At 40.0% G+C, this 19804-nt stretch overlaps 1 protein-coding gene, 1 long non-coding RNA gene and 1 pseudogene across 3 annotated transcripts; all 3 read left to right on the forward strand.

Annotated features, from left to right (window-relative positions):
- The first annotated feature begins 2 nt into the window (after positions 1-2).
- LOC145704572 (uncharacterized) lies at positions 3-6150 on the forward strand. Its single transcript, XM_081782030.1, has 12 exons — positions 3-186; positions 244-411; positions 458-659; positions 1239-1441; positions 1513-1736; positions 2111-2364; positions 3390-3593; positions 3639-3758; positions 4401-4522; positions 4567-4658; positions 5022-5211; positions 5854-6150. The coding sequence occupies exons 1-12, from the start codon at positions 62-64 to the stop codon at positions 6056-6058; spliced, it is 2109 nt and encodes a 702-aa protein (XP_081638156.1). The 5' UTR covers positions 3-61; the 3' UTR covers positions 6059-6150.
- A 1822-nt stretch (positions 6151-7972) lies between these two features.
- LOC145705755 (uncharacterized) lies at positions 7973-10747 on the forward strand. The gene is made up of 3 exons (XR_014134633.1): positions 7973-8079; positions 8616-8738; positions 10712-10747. It is a non-coding gene; the product is annotated as an uncharacterized LOC145705755 (long non-coding RNA).
- A 4494-nt stretch (positions 10748-15241) lies between these two features.
- On the forward strand, positions 15242-16162 carry LOC145702135 (voltage-gated delayed rectifier potassium channel KCNH1 pseudogene; annotated as a pseudogene). Its single transcript, XR_014134292.1, has 4 exons — positions 15242-15319; positions 15503-15626; positions 15870-15922; positions 15970-16162. The product of XR_014134292.1 is annotated as a voltage-gated delayed rectifier potassium channel KCNH1 pseudogene (transcript).
- The last annotated feature ends 3642 nt before the right edge of the window (positions 16163-19804 follow it).

Below are 19804 nucleotides of genomic sequence, written 5' to 3' on the forward strand. Positions count from 1 at the left end.
GCGCGCGCATCAGATTCTTTTCATCCCGCGCCGAAAAGAAAAAAAGAGGAAATTCAGAATTATGGGGAGAAGCAGAAGTCGAAGCAGAGGAAGGAAATCAAAGAGAAAGAGCAGAAGAAGGAGTTACAGTAGTTCCAGTAGCACAAGTTCAGATTCCTCCAGAAGTTCTAGCTCTGATGTCGCCAGGTAAAAAATGGGCTGATTTTTTTTATTTTATTAAGAATATTTTTCGATTATTTTCAGGCGCGAAGCTTCGCCGGACGATGCGTACGACCGGGTTGAAAACAGATCTCCAGATCGTGAGCGAGCGCTGGTTCCTGCCTCCGCCGCTGCCAAATCCGTCGAACACGATCGCCCGCCACCTCAGATGGTCAACGATCCTTACGTAGCCAGAGCTGGAGCGAACTACAAGTAAGCATTCTTTCATTTTATCATCTTTTCTTGAAATTAATTCTAGCGGGCCGGAGAAACCGAAAGACAGATGGGTTGCGGATCATCCCTTCGCACACAAGATCGCTGAGCGTGAAGCTAATCAACGAGGCGGATTCCGCGGTAGAGGCCGAGGAAGAGGAGCAATGGCGGCGCAACAAAACATGGGAGATATTGCTGCGCGCCGGAGGAATTACACTTGTGGCGTACCCGATCCACGCGCTCCTAAGGTACGGGAACTGTAATTCTATGAAAAAGATGATGTTCTCTTAAAACGGGGGTATTTCTTTACCCGTGGTATTCAAATCTGAAAGTCGTAAAAAGCGACGTGGCTCAAGGATGAACAAGGGCACACATGCAAGAACTTTGAGGTCGAATAAGGGTACACATGCAGCCAGTTAACGATAAATAAGGATACCTCCTATTTTCTCCTGAAAGGTCATTTTTTTTAATTCAAAGAAATGGATGGTTCGGTCATTATAGAGATACGAATCTATCGTCCTTTGCGTACGAACAAACCATTTTTTACCTTATTGCCTGAACACCAGGCCTCTACCACCTGGAAATTCGCCTAATATAAAGCTTTCTTGGGACTAGAACGGCACTCATAAAATGAATATCAAAAAGATGTATATTTACCATTTCGGCACACTTGTCAATATAAGCTTTTAAAATGAATCCTCTTTTAATTCAGTTATTGCTTTTGACGTAATGTTAAACGAAAAAAAAACTGACTGAAAAAATCCGAATAAAAAATGTTTTAAATTTAATAAGTGTGAATGTTTTCGTTTGAACCAATCATTTTTTAGCCTCAAGAACTGACAGGAGTACCAGAACTGGACAAAGTCAAAATCGAGGCGGCAAAAGTAGCAAACCAAACTGACGCAGAAAAATGGAGAAAAGAGCGAGAAATGCGTTTTGCAAATGAATCCGTTGAGGACAAAGAAAAACGACTTGAAGACAGGGCGAAAAGGAGGAAAGAACGCAAAAAAGCTCGACTTTTGGAAGAGCAAAAGGAAAAGTTCAAAAATCGAGAAAAATAGTTTGAAAAGTCGATTTTTTTTCAAGTTTGAACTCATTTCTAAAGCATGTGGCTCGCGTACTGCAAAAGCCGCTATCTTTTATCCAAGCAATTATGCGCGGCGAAGTGCCAGAGGATCTCACGGAGGAGCCACCTCCGCCGATCCCGGAAAGGGTTGAGCCCGTCTTTCATCACAAGTTCAAAGATGCGATGAACCGAGCTTACAGAATCAAGTTCCCGAGGTCGTTCTTCTTGATGTATGAATTCATGCTAGAGCTAAACAAAGGTAAGAGAAAATCGCGGCTTTCACGATTTACAACTGATTTTATCGTAAAAGCCGCGGCCGGCTTTCACTTTAAACGATCGAAAATTTTTCGAAAGAAATAGCCGCACGCGGCTTTTTCCTTATTGATCTTCTAACTCAATATATGTTTAGCCGCACGCGGCTTTTTTCAACAAAATGTTTTTCGGTTTTTAAGCCGCGCGCGGCTTTATTTTAATTTTTCTTCCAGCAAAATTGATTTTTGTTCCCATGTGATTTTTTTGATTTAAATTTTCGTTCGTTGAATTTTTCGGAAATTAGATTTCGCGCTGCCATTGCGCCCGGCTCTAAGGAATACCGATGACGGGAGCCACGTGAACTGGATTTCGTAATTTTAGAGGACCCGCTGAATGAACTCGTCAAAAACGGAATGCAAATGGTCGGTCCTTACGAAGAGCTACACAAGTGCTACACAAACCCTGGCTACTTGCCCGACCCAGAGAAGTGCATCCAAAATCACATGCGCTACAGATATTACTACGACCCGCCGGAACTGCTCGTCTGTATCATTTCCGTGCGCGACCACTGGCATGTCGGCGTCTATAATGACTTGCCGCAAGAAACCGCGTCCATTTGTGTCTCCAACGATCAGGTACATCCTTAATTAGGAATTACGCAAAGCGTGACATAAACTAGGGAGGTTTGGTTTTGTTCTGGAAGCAAATAAAATTGGATTGTACAGGGGGATTACCCAAGATTTCATTTTATAAATTTCTTGATTGAAAAGTAAGTGTTTCAAATCTCCTTCATGAAAAGCCGCGTAGCGGCGTTTTTTGAAAACGAAGACGCGAAGCGGCTTCGCCAGAGTTATCTTTACAGTCTATTTTTAAATTCTTGCGAAGCCGCTCCGCGGCTCCGTTTTTCTGAAGCCGCTACCCGGCTTTTCATGAGAGATCTTTCAGACTATGATTAAAGTATTCTACAGGATGCTTAGCACAGCTGCTCACGGCTTTTTTCGCCTAGTTTCGTTGAACTAAAACTTCTCAGTCTCTTACTTTTTCGAAGAATAGTTGGAAAATTCCCTTTTCCGATGACTACAATCTTCAACAGAACTTTGTTTTTCATGGCCCCTGAAACCGGGGCTTTTTATAAAAATAGACGCCCCGGAAATCTTGACGGAACTTATCCGGCTTTACAGTCGTCCTCTTCCTGTAACATTTTTCGCAACTCATCTTTTTTATTAATAATTGAAGAAGCTTTCTTCTCAGAATTTTTTCGAAACGAAAGGATTTCCGTGTTGAAAATCCGCCACTATTTTCGCCGCGGATGACAGCGAATGTATATTCATATTTCATAAAGATTTCCGGATTTCAAGTCTCCGATTTGGAAGGATTATTTGACACCCGTTATCCTCTAAAGAATTCTATCCCGATTCCAAGATTTCTTTTTCTAGCGCTAAACTTGCACATTTGAATCAAGACTCGCCAACCTGTGTAAAAAACCTGAGTCAGGATCGTGAAACGAAAATAAAGCCGCTCAGCGGCTTTTTAAAGACGAAGCCGCAGCGCGGATTTGCTTAACTACCCATCCCTGTCTAGCTCATTCAGGACCCTGACACAGGGTTTCTGCACAGGCTACCGAGCTCATCCACGTTTCATGGGATAAATTTGATTCTAGCGCACTGGAGCTATGTACAGTGTAGCAGCAAACATCTTCGGCGCCGTCAAAATCGTCCTTTATCGTCGAACCCAAACACTTCCTGTACGAACACTGTACGAAGCGCTTATCGAGTACTGCGAGCGGAACGAGATCGATTTCAATCGAAAAACACCGGATTTCAAGCGGCGCGATATGCTCATTGTCAATAAAACAGTGAACGAGGTTTGTTCAATTAAATTATCAAATCTCTTTTTAAAACTTGTTTAGGTCGGATTTGTCATTGAAGATTACAACGGCTTCACAGAAGAGAAGGAACAGGAACTTGTCAATATGCTCAAAACGCTGAAAAATTCACATAATGATGGGCTCATACAGATGCATCTCAAGGTAAAGTTACTAATAAGAGACAGATTTTCAGCCTCTGAAATAAGGGGCTCGAAAGAAAGCTGGGAATCTGAGGTTGAAAGAATAAAAACGACGCTTTTATAGGACATTGGAAGCTTCGTTTATTATTTTAACATTTTTTGACAATGAAAATTAACAATACTTTAAGACCGATTGTTGTATCTCAAGTTGTGTGCATTTTAAAATATTTTTTTGAGTCTCTGCTTTATTTTATACTGAGTTCTATTCTCGACCGTAAAATTTGAAGTAGATAGAGCGGAAAAATTTTTACGCAGATTTTGCCAATCGAGTGGAAAGATGGCCTCGATTCGGTTCTTCCACCTGCAAAATTTCCGATATAAAAAGCGAACTTTCTGAAGGAAAGAATAAAATATGTCAAATGAAACAACTCCAAAGATTTTAGTGCATTGATATCTTAAAAAATACTTAGAAATAAAATGAAGCGAATACTCTTCTGTAGTAATTAAAAATTGGACGACCTTTTTCCCTTTCTAGGCTCTTTTTCACTGACGTCATTGAAATTATAAATAAACTATGAATTCAAATTTTCTTTCGTCTAATTTTGAACTAAAAAATTGATTTTTTCTACAAATTCTTCCCCATTATTACTCATTTTTCTCCTAGCCGATCAAAGACCTGTACTACCAAGCAATGAAAGAGTGCGACGCCGGAAACCCTGGCATGGCACTTGAAGTTGGTCTAAGCTTGTTTGCCGATGGCAGCCCGTGCTTAGCTGATCTCACGCGGTCAGTGTTATTTAAAAATTGCATGTTTTGACGAATTGTTTCAGTCAATTATTAGTATCAGCATACACAAGGTGCGATCGTGATCTCTTCGCCGAAATTATCGACGCTCACCTGAAAGATCGCCGAAAGACTTTAGGTAAACTCGTTTTAGAAATTCATTATCAATTGTTCAAAAATACTGATGTAACAGAGAGACCCTTCGCTCTTGGGTCATCAACCTGTGTAGAAAACCTGAGTCAGGTCCTGAAAGATCTCAAGCGAAAAGCCGCGCAGCGGCTTTTATAAAACTAATCCGCGAAGCGGCTTCGGAAGAATCTGAAAATTGAGTCGATAGGATATGTGGCGAAGCCGCTTTGCGGCTTCGTTTAGAGAAAAGCCGCTACGCGGCTTTTCATTTGAGATCTTTCAGACCCTGACTCAGGCTTTGTGCACCGGTCGCCGAGCCCAATTTCCTCTAAATTGTCGATTTTTCTGAACTGATTTTCATCGTCATTTTCAGTTTCTCGTCTGGACCTGAGCGGCTCGATAACTTTCGCCAGTGTTCCAACAATGACTGGTCCCGCTTACGATAAAACCGCGGTCGGAGAAGAGCCAAAGGAACTATCAGTCCAGGACCGATTAGAAATGATCAAGGCGGGAGTTGAACCCGAACCTGTCAAGCCGAAATGGGAAGGAACGAAAATCGTCAAGTAAGTTTTGATAGAAACATGAAGGGGGCATTTTGTGGCGCGTCTAAAAGGGCTTTTAAAATTTCTTAGTCACGTTTTTACTGCGAAAATAGGCTTTTCACTTGCAAATATCTAAGGCTCTCCCGAAATCTGGGTTCGGCAACCTGTGTAGAAAACCTAAGTCAGGGTCTGATTGAGCTAAAATAAAAAGCCGCTACGACAATCGAGCCCGCGAAGCGGCTTCGCAAATATTACAATTCCGGTCTATTATAAAATTCTTGCGAAGCCGCTACGCGGCTTTTCGCTTTCACTCTTTCCGGCCCAAATTTAGTTTTTCTACACAGCCGACTTTAGTCCCAACTTTCAAAGGGTTTTCGACTCGAAAAAGGGCCAAAAGTTGATGCTCTCCCCAAAATTAATTATAAGAACTTGATTTTGCCGAAAACTTTTCAAAAATTTTGGACTGGCATAGTCAAGTTCTGATCATCAATTTTGGGGAGAGCATCTAGTTTTGGCTCTCTTTCAAGGTCGGAAAATGCCCCGCAAATGGTCCTTGTCCACATGTGCGTGATATGTTAAGATTTTCTCCGATTTTCCTTCAATTTCACGCCGCATTTTTGCGATTTGACTTCAAGGAAGTGTAAAAATTAACATTTGTGTTAGAACTGGCACGAAGAAATTCGGCGGCTTCGGCTCTGGCGGCCGTCGAGATGCGTTGAAACTCGCCCAAGCGCGCAAGGAAAAGCAAGAAAAGCTCAAGCAACAAGCTGGTGCTGCGGAAACCGCCGCTGGAGAAGGTGGAAAGCCAGCGAAAAAGGAACGTGTTTCGAAGTGGGGAGCCAAAGCTGGCGGGGGCGCCGACTGGTGAACTCTGCATCTGATTGATCTTGTTACTGCCAGTTGTTGTTGTAGGAAAAATTATTTACTGAAAAACTTTGTGCAATAAATCAATTTGGAAAAGCCCGTTGATCAGATAAGAAACAAGAACGTGACTGCAATGGAGGAGACTTCAATGTCATTTTTTTAACTTTTTATTTTTGCTCGACGATAGAGGATCGGAGCCAAGGAAAGTGAAGCATTTCAACACTTGCAGGCAGAAATGGTCAGTTATTGAAAAGCTTGAGGATTGAGCGAGGAGCAAATGGCGCTCGGCAAATTGGGCAGACCATGGGCTGAAGAGAAGAAAGGCAGTTGAAGCAGGCTTTGTGACCGCATGGATAGATCGCGGCTTCTTGATGCTCGTCATCGAAGAATTCAAAGCAGACTTTGCATTTGTAAGCGTCTTTTTCTTCTTCGAATTCCTCTTCTTCGCAATCTTCGTCCTCAGAATCATCCTCGTCATCTAGGTTAATATTATTTCTTTTTGAAATTCTCTGTAGAAGCTTACCCAAGTCGCGGTTATCTTCCTTCATTGCGTCCTCAGCAAGAACAAGAGCTCGTTTTTGAACTTTCTTTCGCCAGGCTTTCTTTTCCTCGAGCTTTTCTTTCGCTGCTGCGTGTTCTTCCTCGGCGTTCTGCTGAGCATTTTCAGCGTTTTGCAAAGCTTCTTTGATTCTCTCGACATCATTCTGAGCCTTCTCGAGCGCCTCTGACGCTTCTTCAACATCCTCCTCGGCAGAATCTTCTTCATCTCTCGCTTCTTCGTAAATTTTGTTGACAATCGAGAGTCGTTCATATTTGACTGAATAGAGCATAAAACTAATGATCTCTTTATAATTTCAAACTCACATTCATCGTCAACGCAAGAAGCAGCATTTTCACAGCATGAACCAATCCAAAACCCTTCGAGGGTAAGATCGTCAGCTCCACAAGCCCCAGCAGGGCAGGCAAAGGTGGCATCAGAATCGTTGAATATTGCTGTTACTATTTCTGGGAATTTCTCAGCCTTGCAGTCCCGACAGAATCGTTGACCATTTATCTCGGCAGTTGATTCGACCGCGCTTTAATTTTAAAAAATAATTTGAAAATAAAATTGTTAGAAAAACCGTTCGCAAGAGTGACAAAGGCCAAAAAATCCCCAGTGTCGGACGAACTCATTTCGAGGAAAAACTCGAAGAGTTCTCTCTAGCTTTCTCATTTTCTTCAAAATTGTTTTTTTTTGACAGCAAAGCGACTTCAGTTTTATTCAAAAAGATGAAGTGAATGGTGAGAATGGGGCTAATCGGATGCCGACAGTGGATTCTCGAAATCAAGATTTTCCCTTTTTTGCGCATTTTAGCCACTCAGGAGGAAGCTCTTATGAATGAAGCTTTTTCTGATATGAAAACATCAGAAGCCCATCCGATATTTATCAAAATCCTCGACACGCCGACTGGTGAATTCTGCTTCTGATTGATCTTGTTACTGCCTGTTGTTGGACTTTTGAAAGATCAACACGCATGAACAGGTTTATTCCAAAAAAATTATTCATCGTCAGAGCTTGACCCTCGTAATTCTGATAATCCAAGCTAGCGTAACCCAAAAGCAATTATTTCTTATCGCATCTGTTAAATTGAGCCATGTTATGAGAAGAAAAAGTACCTCAAAGAATTATACGTGTTGTTTATTTTGATATAAAGCATATTTTATTGCAGGCTTTTTTTTTTCAGAATAAAAGATGAAACGAAAGAAGGGAAGGCCGTGGTGCTGGAATAATTGAGCGAAACAATAAATTCTCGCAGGTGAGTAGCATTTTGAATTATCTATAACTTCTCCCTGAGCGAGAATTAATCACGTTCTCCTCCCAGCTTTAGAAAGTGAATAATTAAGAAAGTGAGAAGGGAAGAGGGAGAAAAGAGAAAGCCCACTGTGTCACTTGAAATTTACAGTATTTTGAGAGAGTCGCACAATTATTAGAGATCAATGGAAACGCGAGAGTAAATGAAATTTCTCAGAAAGAATTAGAAAGAGGTAAGATAAGAAAATAAAGAGGTCTCGAGGCTGTAGTCGGCAACCTGTGTAGCAAGCCTGACTCAGGGAAGATCTCTATTGAAAAAAATGTATTCGAAGCTTTGCGGCTTCGTTTTAAAAATAGCCGCCACGCGGCTTATCATTCGAGTTCTTTCACACCCTGACTCAGGTTTTCTACACAGGTAGTTTCCTGTATCCGAAAGTTTGATCGGCAACCTCTGTAGATAACCAGAGTCAGGTTTTTAAGAGAGAAAATGAAAAGCCGCGTAGCGGCTTTTTTTTTTGAAACTGTAGCCGCTATTATCTATTTAAAATTTTTAAATAGATAAGAGTGAATACGTTGCGAAGCCGCTTTGCGGCTTCGTTTTCAGAAAAAGCCGCTACGCGACTTTTCATTTTCGCTCACAAAATTCTGACTCAGGTTTTTAGACGTCATCATCGGTACATCCCTTTTTTATCCCTCAATTTATCGCCTTTACCAATTTTGAACACCCCACGAAATTTCAATCAGATTCGTAAATGACCTACCCTTGTAGCTGGCGAAATCTAAAACGTGTACTCGGAAAAGGAATCTTGAGCTTCGGAAATGCGGAAGAATAAGGAAGGGGGCGGCGCGCAATCCAACTTCCTAGAAGCGATCATCAGAAAGTCAAACACGGGTAATCCATTTTCACTCCAATTACATCACATCGCATTTTCTACGTGCCAGGCTGCCAGCTGCAGCAGATTTTATTCTAAGCAAGTTATCGCAATTTAAAACTAGAAGGGAATTACTTTTTATCGCGCGAAAAGTCATGCAAAGTGCAGGGCTTTTACTCAGAAGCCGATTTGCTGTTGATTTTTTCTTTTATCGAACACTTGGTTAGAACATGGTTTAGTCCAAAGATAATCGCCCAAAAAATAAATCCGATAGAATACGACAAACTTGGCTCGGCAAGCTCTGTCCGAAACCTGAGTCAGGGCCCTAATGAACATCAATGAAATGCCGCGTAGCGGCTTTTTTAAAAACGAAGCCGCAAAGCGGCTTCGCGAAATTACTATTAGAGTCTTTTATTAAATTTGGGCGAAGCGGCTTCGCTTTAAAAAAGCCGCGACGCGGCTTTTCATTGATATTCATTAGGGCTCTGACTCATGTTTCGGAAAAAGCTTGCCGCGCCCAGAACAGAGACTTTTTTCAAAATCTCAATTCCAAGATTGACGATGAAATTATCGTATTTGAGCCCAAGATTGCCCATTTTTTTCTTCGATCTTTTCTATGGTTTTCTAAGTTAACCCGCTGATTTTTTTTGATTCCCAAGAAAAAACGCTTCTTTTCCTTGCGCAACTATCATCAACACGCATCAGCTGAAAACAACCCTGAGAAAACTACAACTCCAAGATTCGAGATTAACCTGCTCCAGATCATGCGAGAGGTCCCTTTGCTTCTTTCTAGGAATTCATGCTTGCAGTTTCGGATCACGGTGAAAATTATGTTTTTTCAATGATCAGTTCGAAGTTGATGAATTTTGATCGTCAACTTGAAAAAGAGCATAAAATTGAGCCGCGAGAAGAGTCTCATTGAGAGGACACTTTTGGGCGAAGTTTGAATTGATTGAGCTGACGTGGTTTTATTCTCAGTTGAATCATTTTTTTCAGTTTTTGTGGTTCAAGCGCTCTAACTAGCACAGGGGTTATGATTTCGTTTACATTTTAAGAAAACTTGAGTGAGCCGCCAACAGATCCGCATTTTATACCATGGAGTTGAGCTCTAAGGGGAGATTAGAGAATCTGAGCGACCCTGGCCCTGAGAGTCGCTCGATGTGCAGCGCGCGCAATTTCGCGGCAAGAGCACCTAGTCATGGCAAAAACCCTCGTCGGCTCTCTTATTGGCTCAGACCCCTTTACTTTCCAGATTCTGTTCTTCAGAATCTCGAGATTCTTCTAAACCGCAAAGCAAGCGTGAAAGAAATTTTCTAGACTTCCCCGACAGTGATTTGTGCGGGATACGGGAAAGAGGGGCCAGGGGCTTTCTCCCCAAAGAGTTAAACTTCATGGTACTCAGTCGGATGAGAGCGTAAAATTTGAAGTAGATAGAGCGAAGAAAAGTATTCAAGAATTTTCCGCAGATTTTCTCAATCAAGTGGCCTTGATCAGGTTCTTCCACCTGCTGAATTTTCGATATTAAAAGGGATCTTTTCAGCGGAGAAGTATAAGAACAGAAATGAAACAAAAGCATACAGATATAGTGCGGTCATTTGAAGCATAAGAAATGAAGCTTTTCATATTTCAGGAGTAAAAGAGCATAATTCCTTGAAAAAATTTATAAAAATTGAATAAACGTAACTTCCCGTTAATTTTCCCCCTTGCCTTTCTTCCTTCTAAAAAGCCTTATCAGGTCGAATGTGCATTCAATCATTTTCCAGCACTTTAAAACTGCAGCGTAAGTTTTAATCGCCCTGAGCGATTGATCTTCCATCATTTGAAGCATTTCCATTTGAAGCCTAAAAAACTCAAATATTAATCAATCAAGCATTTTTTTCTAGCAGTTTCTGCGAAAATCACCATCAGAGCATTTTAAAACGTGTTAAAATTGCATTTTGAAAGGAAAAAAAAACTGATAAGACAATTTTTTTTGTTCAAAAATGATTTTCAGCTGGCTCATTTCTCCTGGCAAATGCGAAGATACAGGAGAGGGTTCATTCATTTTTTCTCGCTTTTTTCTTGGTTGAACAAACACGCGTAAACTCAGCATTAAATTAGGTACACGAGCTTGACTCGTCATGCAACAACCACAAAATTCGAGGTTAGCGTCTTTTAACATACCTAAGACATTTTGACATTTGAGTGTGTATTTGAGTATTTCTCAGGCGGGAAGCAAGCTGACAATACGTCAGAACAGCTATAAGTTGAATTTTGAGAAATAGCGGAGCGTAAAAGAGAGGATTTGAGACAAAAAACGTTTCTTTTAGAAATCAATCTGAAAGTATTTTTCGCTAGAATTTTGTCAGCGATAACGAAATTTTTCATCAATCCTCTGATTGAGGATGGTGCCAGAAACCGACAAAAAATTTCGACAAATTTTGCGTGGGCGGCTTCTCGGCTGCTGATTTCTAGTTTACCGAATCCAGGCTTCTGATTGGTTGAAAATTTCCTTGCAAAATTTGTCGAAATTTTTTTGTTGGTTCCAGACACCTCCCCTCTGATTGGTCGAAAAAAAGCTTCAACCAATGAAGAGAAAGATAGAAAATTTCGTTATCAGAAGAAACGATTGTAGAAAAAAAAAACCGCTCCAGAAATACCTTGTTATTCTGAAGAAAAGACCACGTTTTTCTAGCGTCACCAAAAATTGATAACCTTGGGAATAATATTTGAAAATTTCGTCACCACCTTGCTCTCGCCTTAAAATTTGAGCTGTAGTCTTAATCCTTTTGGATTAATAATTATCCACGCAAGCCTGATTAATGATCCCTCGGTAGGGCCTACCGATCGTCTACTCGTCGGATAAATTCACCTACACGACAGGATACACGCGCGGGGATGTCTTGTTCAAGTCAATCAGTTTGGAATTCATGGCCGGCCCGAAGACGGATAATGCCATTTCCATGATCGAAAATGGCATGGAAAAGCAAGAAACATTCCAGGTAAGGAATTAAGACGATCCCGCTTTGGGGGGAAATGCGGGAATGCCGAGAAAATAACTAAGGGAACTAACGTCGTGGAAAAAATTGTTGTTTGTAACGTTATCTTACTGGAAAGTTGTAAATTGGCTATTTTTTGTTTGTCTTACCGGACTTTTTGTATTTTTCCAACTACCCACTAAAACAGTACTGATAACAGGAAAATTACTGTTGATCTTCGTAAGTAAAACATCATGTTTTTTTAGGTCGATGCTATTTTTTACAAACGATCTGGAGCGGCGAGAATGTTTCAGATTCAATGTATTCCGATAAGAAATCATAAAGGAACTGGTTTCATAAGGAAAATCAAGATTATTTTTAAAGGAAATTAAAATTTTAGGCAAAAAAGAGGGGAGGTATCAGGAACCAACAAAACATTTTCGACAAATTTGCGTGGAAATTTTTAACCAATCAGAAACCTGGATTTGACTAATGGGCCAATCAGCAGCCGAGTAGTCGCCCAAGCAAAAATTTTCGAATTTTTTGTTGGTTCCTGAAGTCACCCCAAAAATACTAAATCTGAAGATTGCGGGTTCAACTCTTGACAAGAACATGATTTTTTCTTCCGTTCTATCTTAAATTTTTTTGGGAAGTAAAATTCTTGAATGGAAATATTCTAGTTTTCTGAACGCAAGTTTGCTTCAATTTTCCTGTCATCTGCTACAAAGATCGAGTAGATCCTTATAGCATAACTTTCTCAGAGGCTCATTTCGAAAGGGCTCAATCAAACCAATTACAGAGGAAATCATTTTCTACACGGTGCATTTGCACGAGCCCGAGCTAAAATCGCCAATGCGCCGCGATGGTCCTGGCAGATTTGGGATGTTTTCTCGCTCAAGTCGCCAGACAAACCCAGGTACGACTCTTCTAGCTAGCATTTATCGGCGGCACAAATTGACACGTCTGTGTATTCTTATCTTTTGCATCATTGCCCTGACTCGTATTTACTCGAAGCAACAGCGGTAATTTTTGTGAACAGTGAATGAGCAAGTTTTTTTTTTCTGAAAAGCTAGAACACTTGTTTTTTGTTTTTATTCAGCTGACAAAACGGCTATATGGTAAGGTTGATTTTCAAGTTTTTTTTTCTTTTTCAGAGGAAAAATAATTGGCAACTTGACATTGCTTATAAATTTCCTCGAATGGTCATTTCAAGAATTCTTGCCATACGTAGACTCTGCGTCTTGAAACCGTCATTGTTATGTAATGTCCGCCTTCCAGCATACTAAAAGTATAGTTAACTTCTCAATACACGGGCGCGCGACTAAGCGCTCAAAACACGGGGTCGGGAAAACCGACCACCAAGCATTATTCAGCCCCGCGCGGCGCGCGAAATCCGTAGTGTGAAAAACAGCGCCGACTATGTTGACCTCTTATTCATGTTACCGTCGAGGTTATGAGTTCAAAACTATACTGTAAGAAAGCTTGAACACTCTGAGCTGACAGCTATTCACTAACGATATTATCAAGGAAAAACAACCTCCCAATTTTTCGATAATGAGCTCGAGAGAAATCTGGTGCAAAACGCCATCCCTCTCGAGAAATTTCATGAAACTTCGCATAGTGGTTCGATTTGTTCATATAAGTGCACATTGCAAAAATCAGGTCAAACGGATTGAAATTGAGGGACAAAGTCGCCGTGGTCGGTTTTACCGACCCCGTGTATTGAGAAGTTAACATAAAGATAACCACACGAGACAGAAGGTGTATTCGGAATACAGTATTCCACTGACTTTTCAAATCATTTTTTCGGTCATACGGAAAAGTCATTCACAAAAATGTCAGGATACCGAGCCAAAATTGATTTTAAAAGGTATATTCGGTCAATAAATGGAGATTCCTCACACTTCAGCCGCGGAGCGGACATTAGTTTTTTGATCAGTTAGAAAACATGCTTGACTTTGGTACCGGGTACCAAATTTCTGGTACCGGGTACCAATTTTGGTACCGGGTACCAATTTGGTACCGGAACCGTCCGTCTCCCCAAGAGGCTCCATGTCCAAAATTGACATTTTCGACTAAAAAAGTAAATACACTTACATTGTCATTTGCTTCTTTATGGTCTGCAGACGCGCGGAATAGCACCACAAAGACAATGCTCACGAAATCATGAGCAAGCTTAAAGGATAGCAGACGGCTTGTTTCAAAATAAGTGAAGGATTCTATAGACTATTGAATCTGTACAATATAGTCTATAGCCTATAGACTATTAGCCATAGAATCTATAGACTAAAGCTGACTTACTGTATAGACTAGGCTGGTAGCTTTGATATGAGATTAATTTTATTTATTAAATGATTTTTGAATCAAGTCGCCCGCCATCCTTATTCCAACTCATTTCTTTTCCTTCGGGAGGAATTCGGGCACAAAAATTATGTTGAATTGCTGTCTCTAAGAACTTAACGACGTCATCAATTTGGAGCTTGCTAACGTCACGCCTATCGCTTCGACAGGCTAGATCAAATTGATTTTGAGTATATTATATATACTTTAAGTCTAGAATTTAAACTATATTGATATAAATCTTTAGCCGCAATCCTGTTCCAATACAAGTCTCGATCATTTTTTATTCTTTCCAGGGTTGACCGTCCTTCATTTCCGAAGACCTCATGCCACCCTAAAAACAACAATCATTTTTTGAGAAGCTTATTCTTTTTATTTTCACCTTCTTCGAGCTGCTCATAAAATTTTTGAGGGTGAATGTCAATTTCCCATAAGTCTTTCTCTTTCATGACTTTGTGGTAGCCCAAAGCCTCATGGAGATTGCCCATGCCAAAACCTATTGCCAATCGGAACCGATTCACGAGAAGTTGTGTGAACAAATCCCAATTTATTTTCAAACCGTCTTCCGTCTCTTCTTTTGCCATTTTCAAGCGAAAATATATATAAGATGAATATATGAGGCGTTTCTTCAAAGTATTTCCTGGCAAGTTTAACTTGTCAAAATAAAAGTTATTCATAAGATCATTCATCAATATCGTATAATTTCAGAATACCTTCAAAAGCTTCAACAATTTGCTTCAAAATAAAAAGCGTTTATTTTCAGAAGAGTGCAATGAAGACATGTTGCGAATCCCCGAGCGAGAAAGCAAGACGGGCCCGGATGTCAAACTCCTCGACACAAGCAGTCAATCCGTCCCTGCTTATATTATTCTTCATTATGGAACGTTCAAGCAGATCTGGGGCTGGTTCATTCTCTTATTGCCATGAAAGGGTCCCCAAAAATCTGCCAAAATAGATAAGCTTCTCCTCTTGAAAGGAAACTCTCCTTCTTTCTAGAGATTTTTCTCGAGGGGCAGTTCTTGTAAGTGAATCCACTTAGACCTAATTCAATCAACGTTGAGCTGGCGTCTCATTTTGGTAATCTGTCTTCATTATATTTTCTGACAAGATAAGCGAGTATTTTTCCCATGTTCTATGGAACCTATCAGACTCAAAACAGCGCCGCTCTAAAATTTTTAGTCCAAATAAAGGAGCGCTGAAAACAACGCGTTTGCGGACCCTCTAAAATAGACATTTTACACCGCAATGATGGTTCCTTACAGTGTAGCATTTAATCATAAGGATCAATTTGGCGCAGGAAAGTGGTGATTTCTCGTTCTTTTGGAAGAATGAGTCGATTTCTCGCAAAAAAGAAAATCGAGTTTTGCGTTTGTGTTTGACAGTTTTGAAAATTTCACGTCAGCGTCGCATTATCCAGAATATACACTGATAATCGACGCAAAGAATTTATCAATAAATAATCTTGCGCACCACGGAGCAGCTCAGAGATGGGAGAAGATGAGCTGGCTCGTCATTGACAGCATGGTCGATGTTATCTTCATTGCTGATGTCGTTATTAATTTCATGACTTCCATTGTCTCCAGCAGTGGGGAAGTTATTATGGACCCAAAGGTAAGTTATGCAACAAAAATATTTCTAGCCAATCAGATTCCTGTATTCTCTCTTTCAGCCAATCAGAAGCCGAAAAGGCGCCAACGCAATAATCTAGCCGATTCTTTCGCCTTGGCGGTGATTCGGCTGCTCATTGGCTGAAAATTTTGCGAATGGTTTTTCATTGGCTAAAAATTCGAAAAATTTTCATGCTTCTATTCGTTGAAAACTTTTCCCTTGAAAACCCTTAATTCTTAAAAATAGATCATCCGCATGAACTACGTCTCAAATTGGTTCTCATTGGATTTACTTTCCTGGTAAGGACGTTTATTTTACGCAGCTGCTTTATCTCATTCTTCCCCAGTCTGCCTTACGATCTCATTAATTATATCATCTCGGGCGAGGACGACGAGCCAGGAACTACTGATGGAGGAATTACGTCTCTTTTCTCGGCTTTGAAAGTGGCGCGACTTTTGAGAGTGGCAAGAGTTGCTCGAAAACTGGACCATTTTGCCGAGTACTCAGGAACTGGGCTCCACCCGTTTTTGGAAAATTAAGGGGGTAGAGGTCGAATAAGCTTATTTTCAAGTTGACATTTATTGATTATTTTACTAAGTAGTATTCTGAATTAATCTTCTTAAATCGAAGTTGAGACCCTTAAATTTTACCTACTGAATAAAATCTGTTTGAGACTTACGCTGTCTACCCCCTTAAAAGTCACATCAGACGCTTCAACTGTCATTTTGGCGTCTATTTTTGACTCGAGATGTTTTAGTTTTGATCTTTTGATCTTCAAATTCATGTTTTTTCGAAAAAACTAACACTCTTGCAGAAAAAGAAACTCCTCCCTAAGAAAAATCGTCATTTTGGCCACAAGAACATTCCCAAAATTGACCAGGGCCATAACCACGGTAACGTTACCGCGTCTGGTCGGACTCAAGAATCCGCGAGAATCTGCAAGCAAATGGATTTCCACGATTGAAGACGTTTTCGTTCTACGAAATCTTTTTGTTTTTAACTTCTTATTTTTTTTATCAGAACTGCTACGTTTTTCACCTGGAGAGATAATGCGTTTTAAACAAAGTTTAACACAGCCATTGAACGAAAAAAAGTGATAACTTGATAATTTTAAAATATTGTAATTTTGTTTTTTTTATAACAAAAAACTGCGGAAAGAATAGCAACGTGGCTTTATTTTTTGTTTTCGTGAAGCAGATGTCTTAATTTTTGATTATGGTTTCTTGCACACTAATTAACAAATGTGACCCCCTTATATTTTCATCAAATTTGTACAATTTGTACGAGAAAATTACCAGGCTTTTCTAAAAATAAAAAATATTTTTTCTTGACTCGAAATATAATTCTTTCTTTAGGTTTTATATTATCAAATAAAATAAGGGTATCACCATGATTTAAAAAAAAATAATTTAAAATGGTTATCTCTCTTTTTCTGAGCCTCTTTTTCGTTCAGAATATAATTCTTACTTTTATATTTACTTACTATTTTATAAAATAAAATAAGGGTGTCACCATGTTATTTAAAAAATAGCTGATAATAATTATCCCTCTTTTTTGAGCTCCCTTTTTTGAAATTATTTTTGTCCCTCAAAAATAACGTCGGATATACCCTTAAATTTCAAGAAGAAACACGTTATACCCTTATTCGTGTAAGAAGCTTGAACGCGCACTAGAAAAATTGACAGTTGAAGTGTCTGACGCGGGAACAAGCGAAAACGGTATTCCCAAGTCTGGACTGACGTTGAGCCCAGTTGAAAGGCGTCATGCTTATTCTGCTTGTCTGGAAGGGCTCATGAAAGTCGTCTCTTTCAAGCGCGGCGGGAACGTCTTTTCTAATTCGGTTCCGAGAAGACGTTCTCTGCGACCGCAAGAATCCAACCCGTGGATGATTTTTCAGTTTTCCGCCACCTCCGGCTGCCCACCGACGTGTGTTAAAACCCTTCTGCTGAAATTAACAAAGCGCCCTTTCGTTACTTTTTACGAAACATAGAAATTCCATCACATTCATTTTAGAATAGAGGTATAAAAGTGACACTCTTCATGTACATTAATTCCTGAAAGACTGTGCTACAGTAACTGTAGAAAATGGTTATGTGACATAACTTATGTCGCGAAGCCGCTTGGCGGCTTCGTTTTAAAAAAGCCGCTACGCGGCTTTTCATTTAGGCCCTTCAGAATCTGACTTAGTTTTTTTTAGTTAAACAAATTTACGGAAGTGATTTTATACATCAGGGTTTTGATTGGCCGGCAGGCAAAATATAGCAATCTTATTGGTCATCCAAAGATGCGCTTCCATAGATTGGTTTAGTCCGTTTTTTTACTAGCCAAGATCAGATTTTTATGAATCCTTAATCTAACCTTAACCCTAACCCCAATTCTCCGGCGCCTCTGTTTCGAATGTTGTCCCACGTTTCGCTAGACTAAGTAATTTTTCAAAAGGGTATTCACTGAATTTTCACTTCCGTTTGAGGCGGAATTTTTACGTGATTTTGAATTCGCTTTTTGGCTTGTCTCAGTAAGAAAACAAACTCACGTTTCTTTGGATTTAAGTTTCAAATAAGAGGCCCTTTTTATCAAACTGCGTGCTCATTACGTCCTAGGTAATAATCTCTAATACAGGTCCTAATCGACTTCTGTCCTATCTAAATTGCTTCATCTTCCCAGATCCGCCACTTGAAAAAATGAGTGAGATCATCAGAAAGCGACAAATAAAGTTAGTCAATTTCTTGGGCTGAGAATTATTGATTTGACACGGGTTGGAAAAGGCCACGTTCCTTGTTCTGAGGAAGTGGATTTTGATTCAAGAGCTTTTTGACTAAGTGCTTTTGGATTATTCGGGCACTGGCTGGCGTGTCTTTGGTACTCGATTGGGATCCAGGAACTCTGCAACAAAGAAACTGGCGAAGCTTTACATCCAGGGCTTCCTCAATAAGAACTTTAATATTTGATTCGAAAAAATAAGCAAAAAATCATAGCGAAAAAATTGCAGAAAAATTTTCAGCCAATCAGAAGCCCGAAATCTACTTACCGTCCAATCAGATATGCTCCTATCCAAATTTCCTTGGTAAAACCAATATGAGCTTCTGATTGGCTGATTTTTCTCGCCCTTATTTTGTTATTAAAAAAGAGGAACTCCAAACTCAGCATTCTTGGCTCATAATAATGGGCGAAACCATCAACAAGCCCTTCAAATTTGACGTCGACTGCAACTGGGACTGCGAAGTAGACAACCCTCAATACGATGCTACAAAGCTTGAAAGCGATGAAGAGAAAAAATTATGGATTTGTCCTTCGTCAAGCGAGTGTTATTCAGGCACTTGGGTCGTCAAATCAGCCGCGTAAACGTTAGAAAAGCCACGCGTCGATCCAAAGGGATCACTTGCCACTTATCCGCTAATTTGCGGAGAAGGTGGAAGAAGGTTCAGTCGAATTTTACCGCGAGATCTTATCAACAATTCTAGCGCATTCATAAGACAAACCAATCAAAAAATGTGAATTTAAGATGCTATCCAATCAGAGAACGTTTTTCGAAGGCGCTAAATATATAAAAACGCCATCTAGCGATCGATTTTCATTTTTGAAGAAAACTCGATTTTTTTTCAAGAAAAGATTAATTCGTAAAACAAATCTGCCGTGTCCTCGGAAAAGAATCGCGGATTCCATTCGCCACAATGTGACATCTGGCGTTGGGCAACCGCATAAGTACCGGAGGTGACTTGCTCAAGTGTTCTTGGCGACGTTTAGTGTCCAGCAATATCTTCAGCTTTCCAAATCTTCGAAAGCAAACCAGTCAGTTTTTTGTCAATTATTCTTCGTAAAATGCCTCGTGTGGGGGATGGAAAGTAATGGCATTTTTGACTCGATAATCTTAGGGTTTTCACTTGTCGTAGAACTTGCCACGATGGGTCGAAATTCCTGCGGGATCAATGAATTGCTGTTTTCTTTATGCAACTGTAGCAAGTCAAATTGATAGTCGATTTAGAATTCAACATTTATTCGTCCGGAATTTCATTTATCTCCAGCCCAAGTATTTACTCCCAGGAAGGTCGGTTTTCTCGTAAAAATGAGTTTTTCTTCCCCAAAAGAATGTAAAATATTAATTGTGGTTCCTTTTTTCCTAATACGAAAATACCGATTCTCATAAAATTGAGCTCGTGGCTGGAAAATCCTTAGAATTTTTT

The sequence above is a fragment of the Oikopleura dioica genome, chromosome PAR (assembly GCF_907165135.1).
Source record: "Oikopleura dioica chromosome PAR, OKI2018_I68_1.0, whole genome shotgun sequence".
Lineage (NCBI taxonomy): Eukaryota > Metazoa > Chordata > Appendicularia > Copelata > Oikopleuridae > Oikopleura > Oikopleura dioica.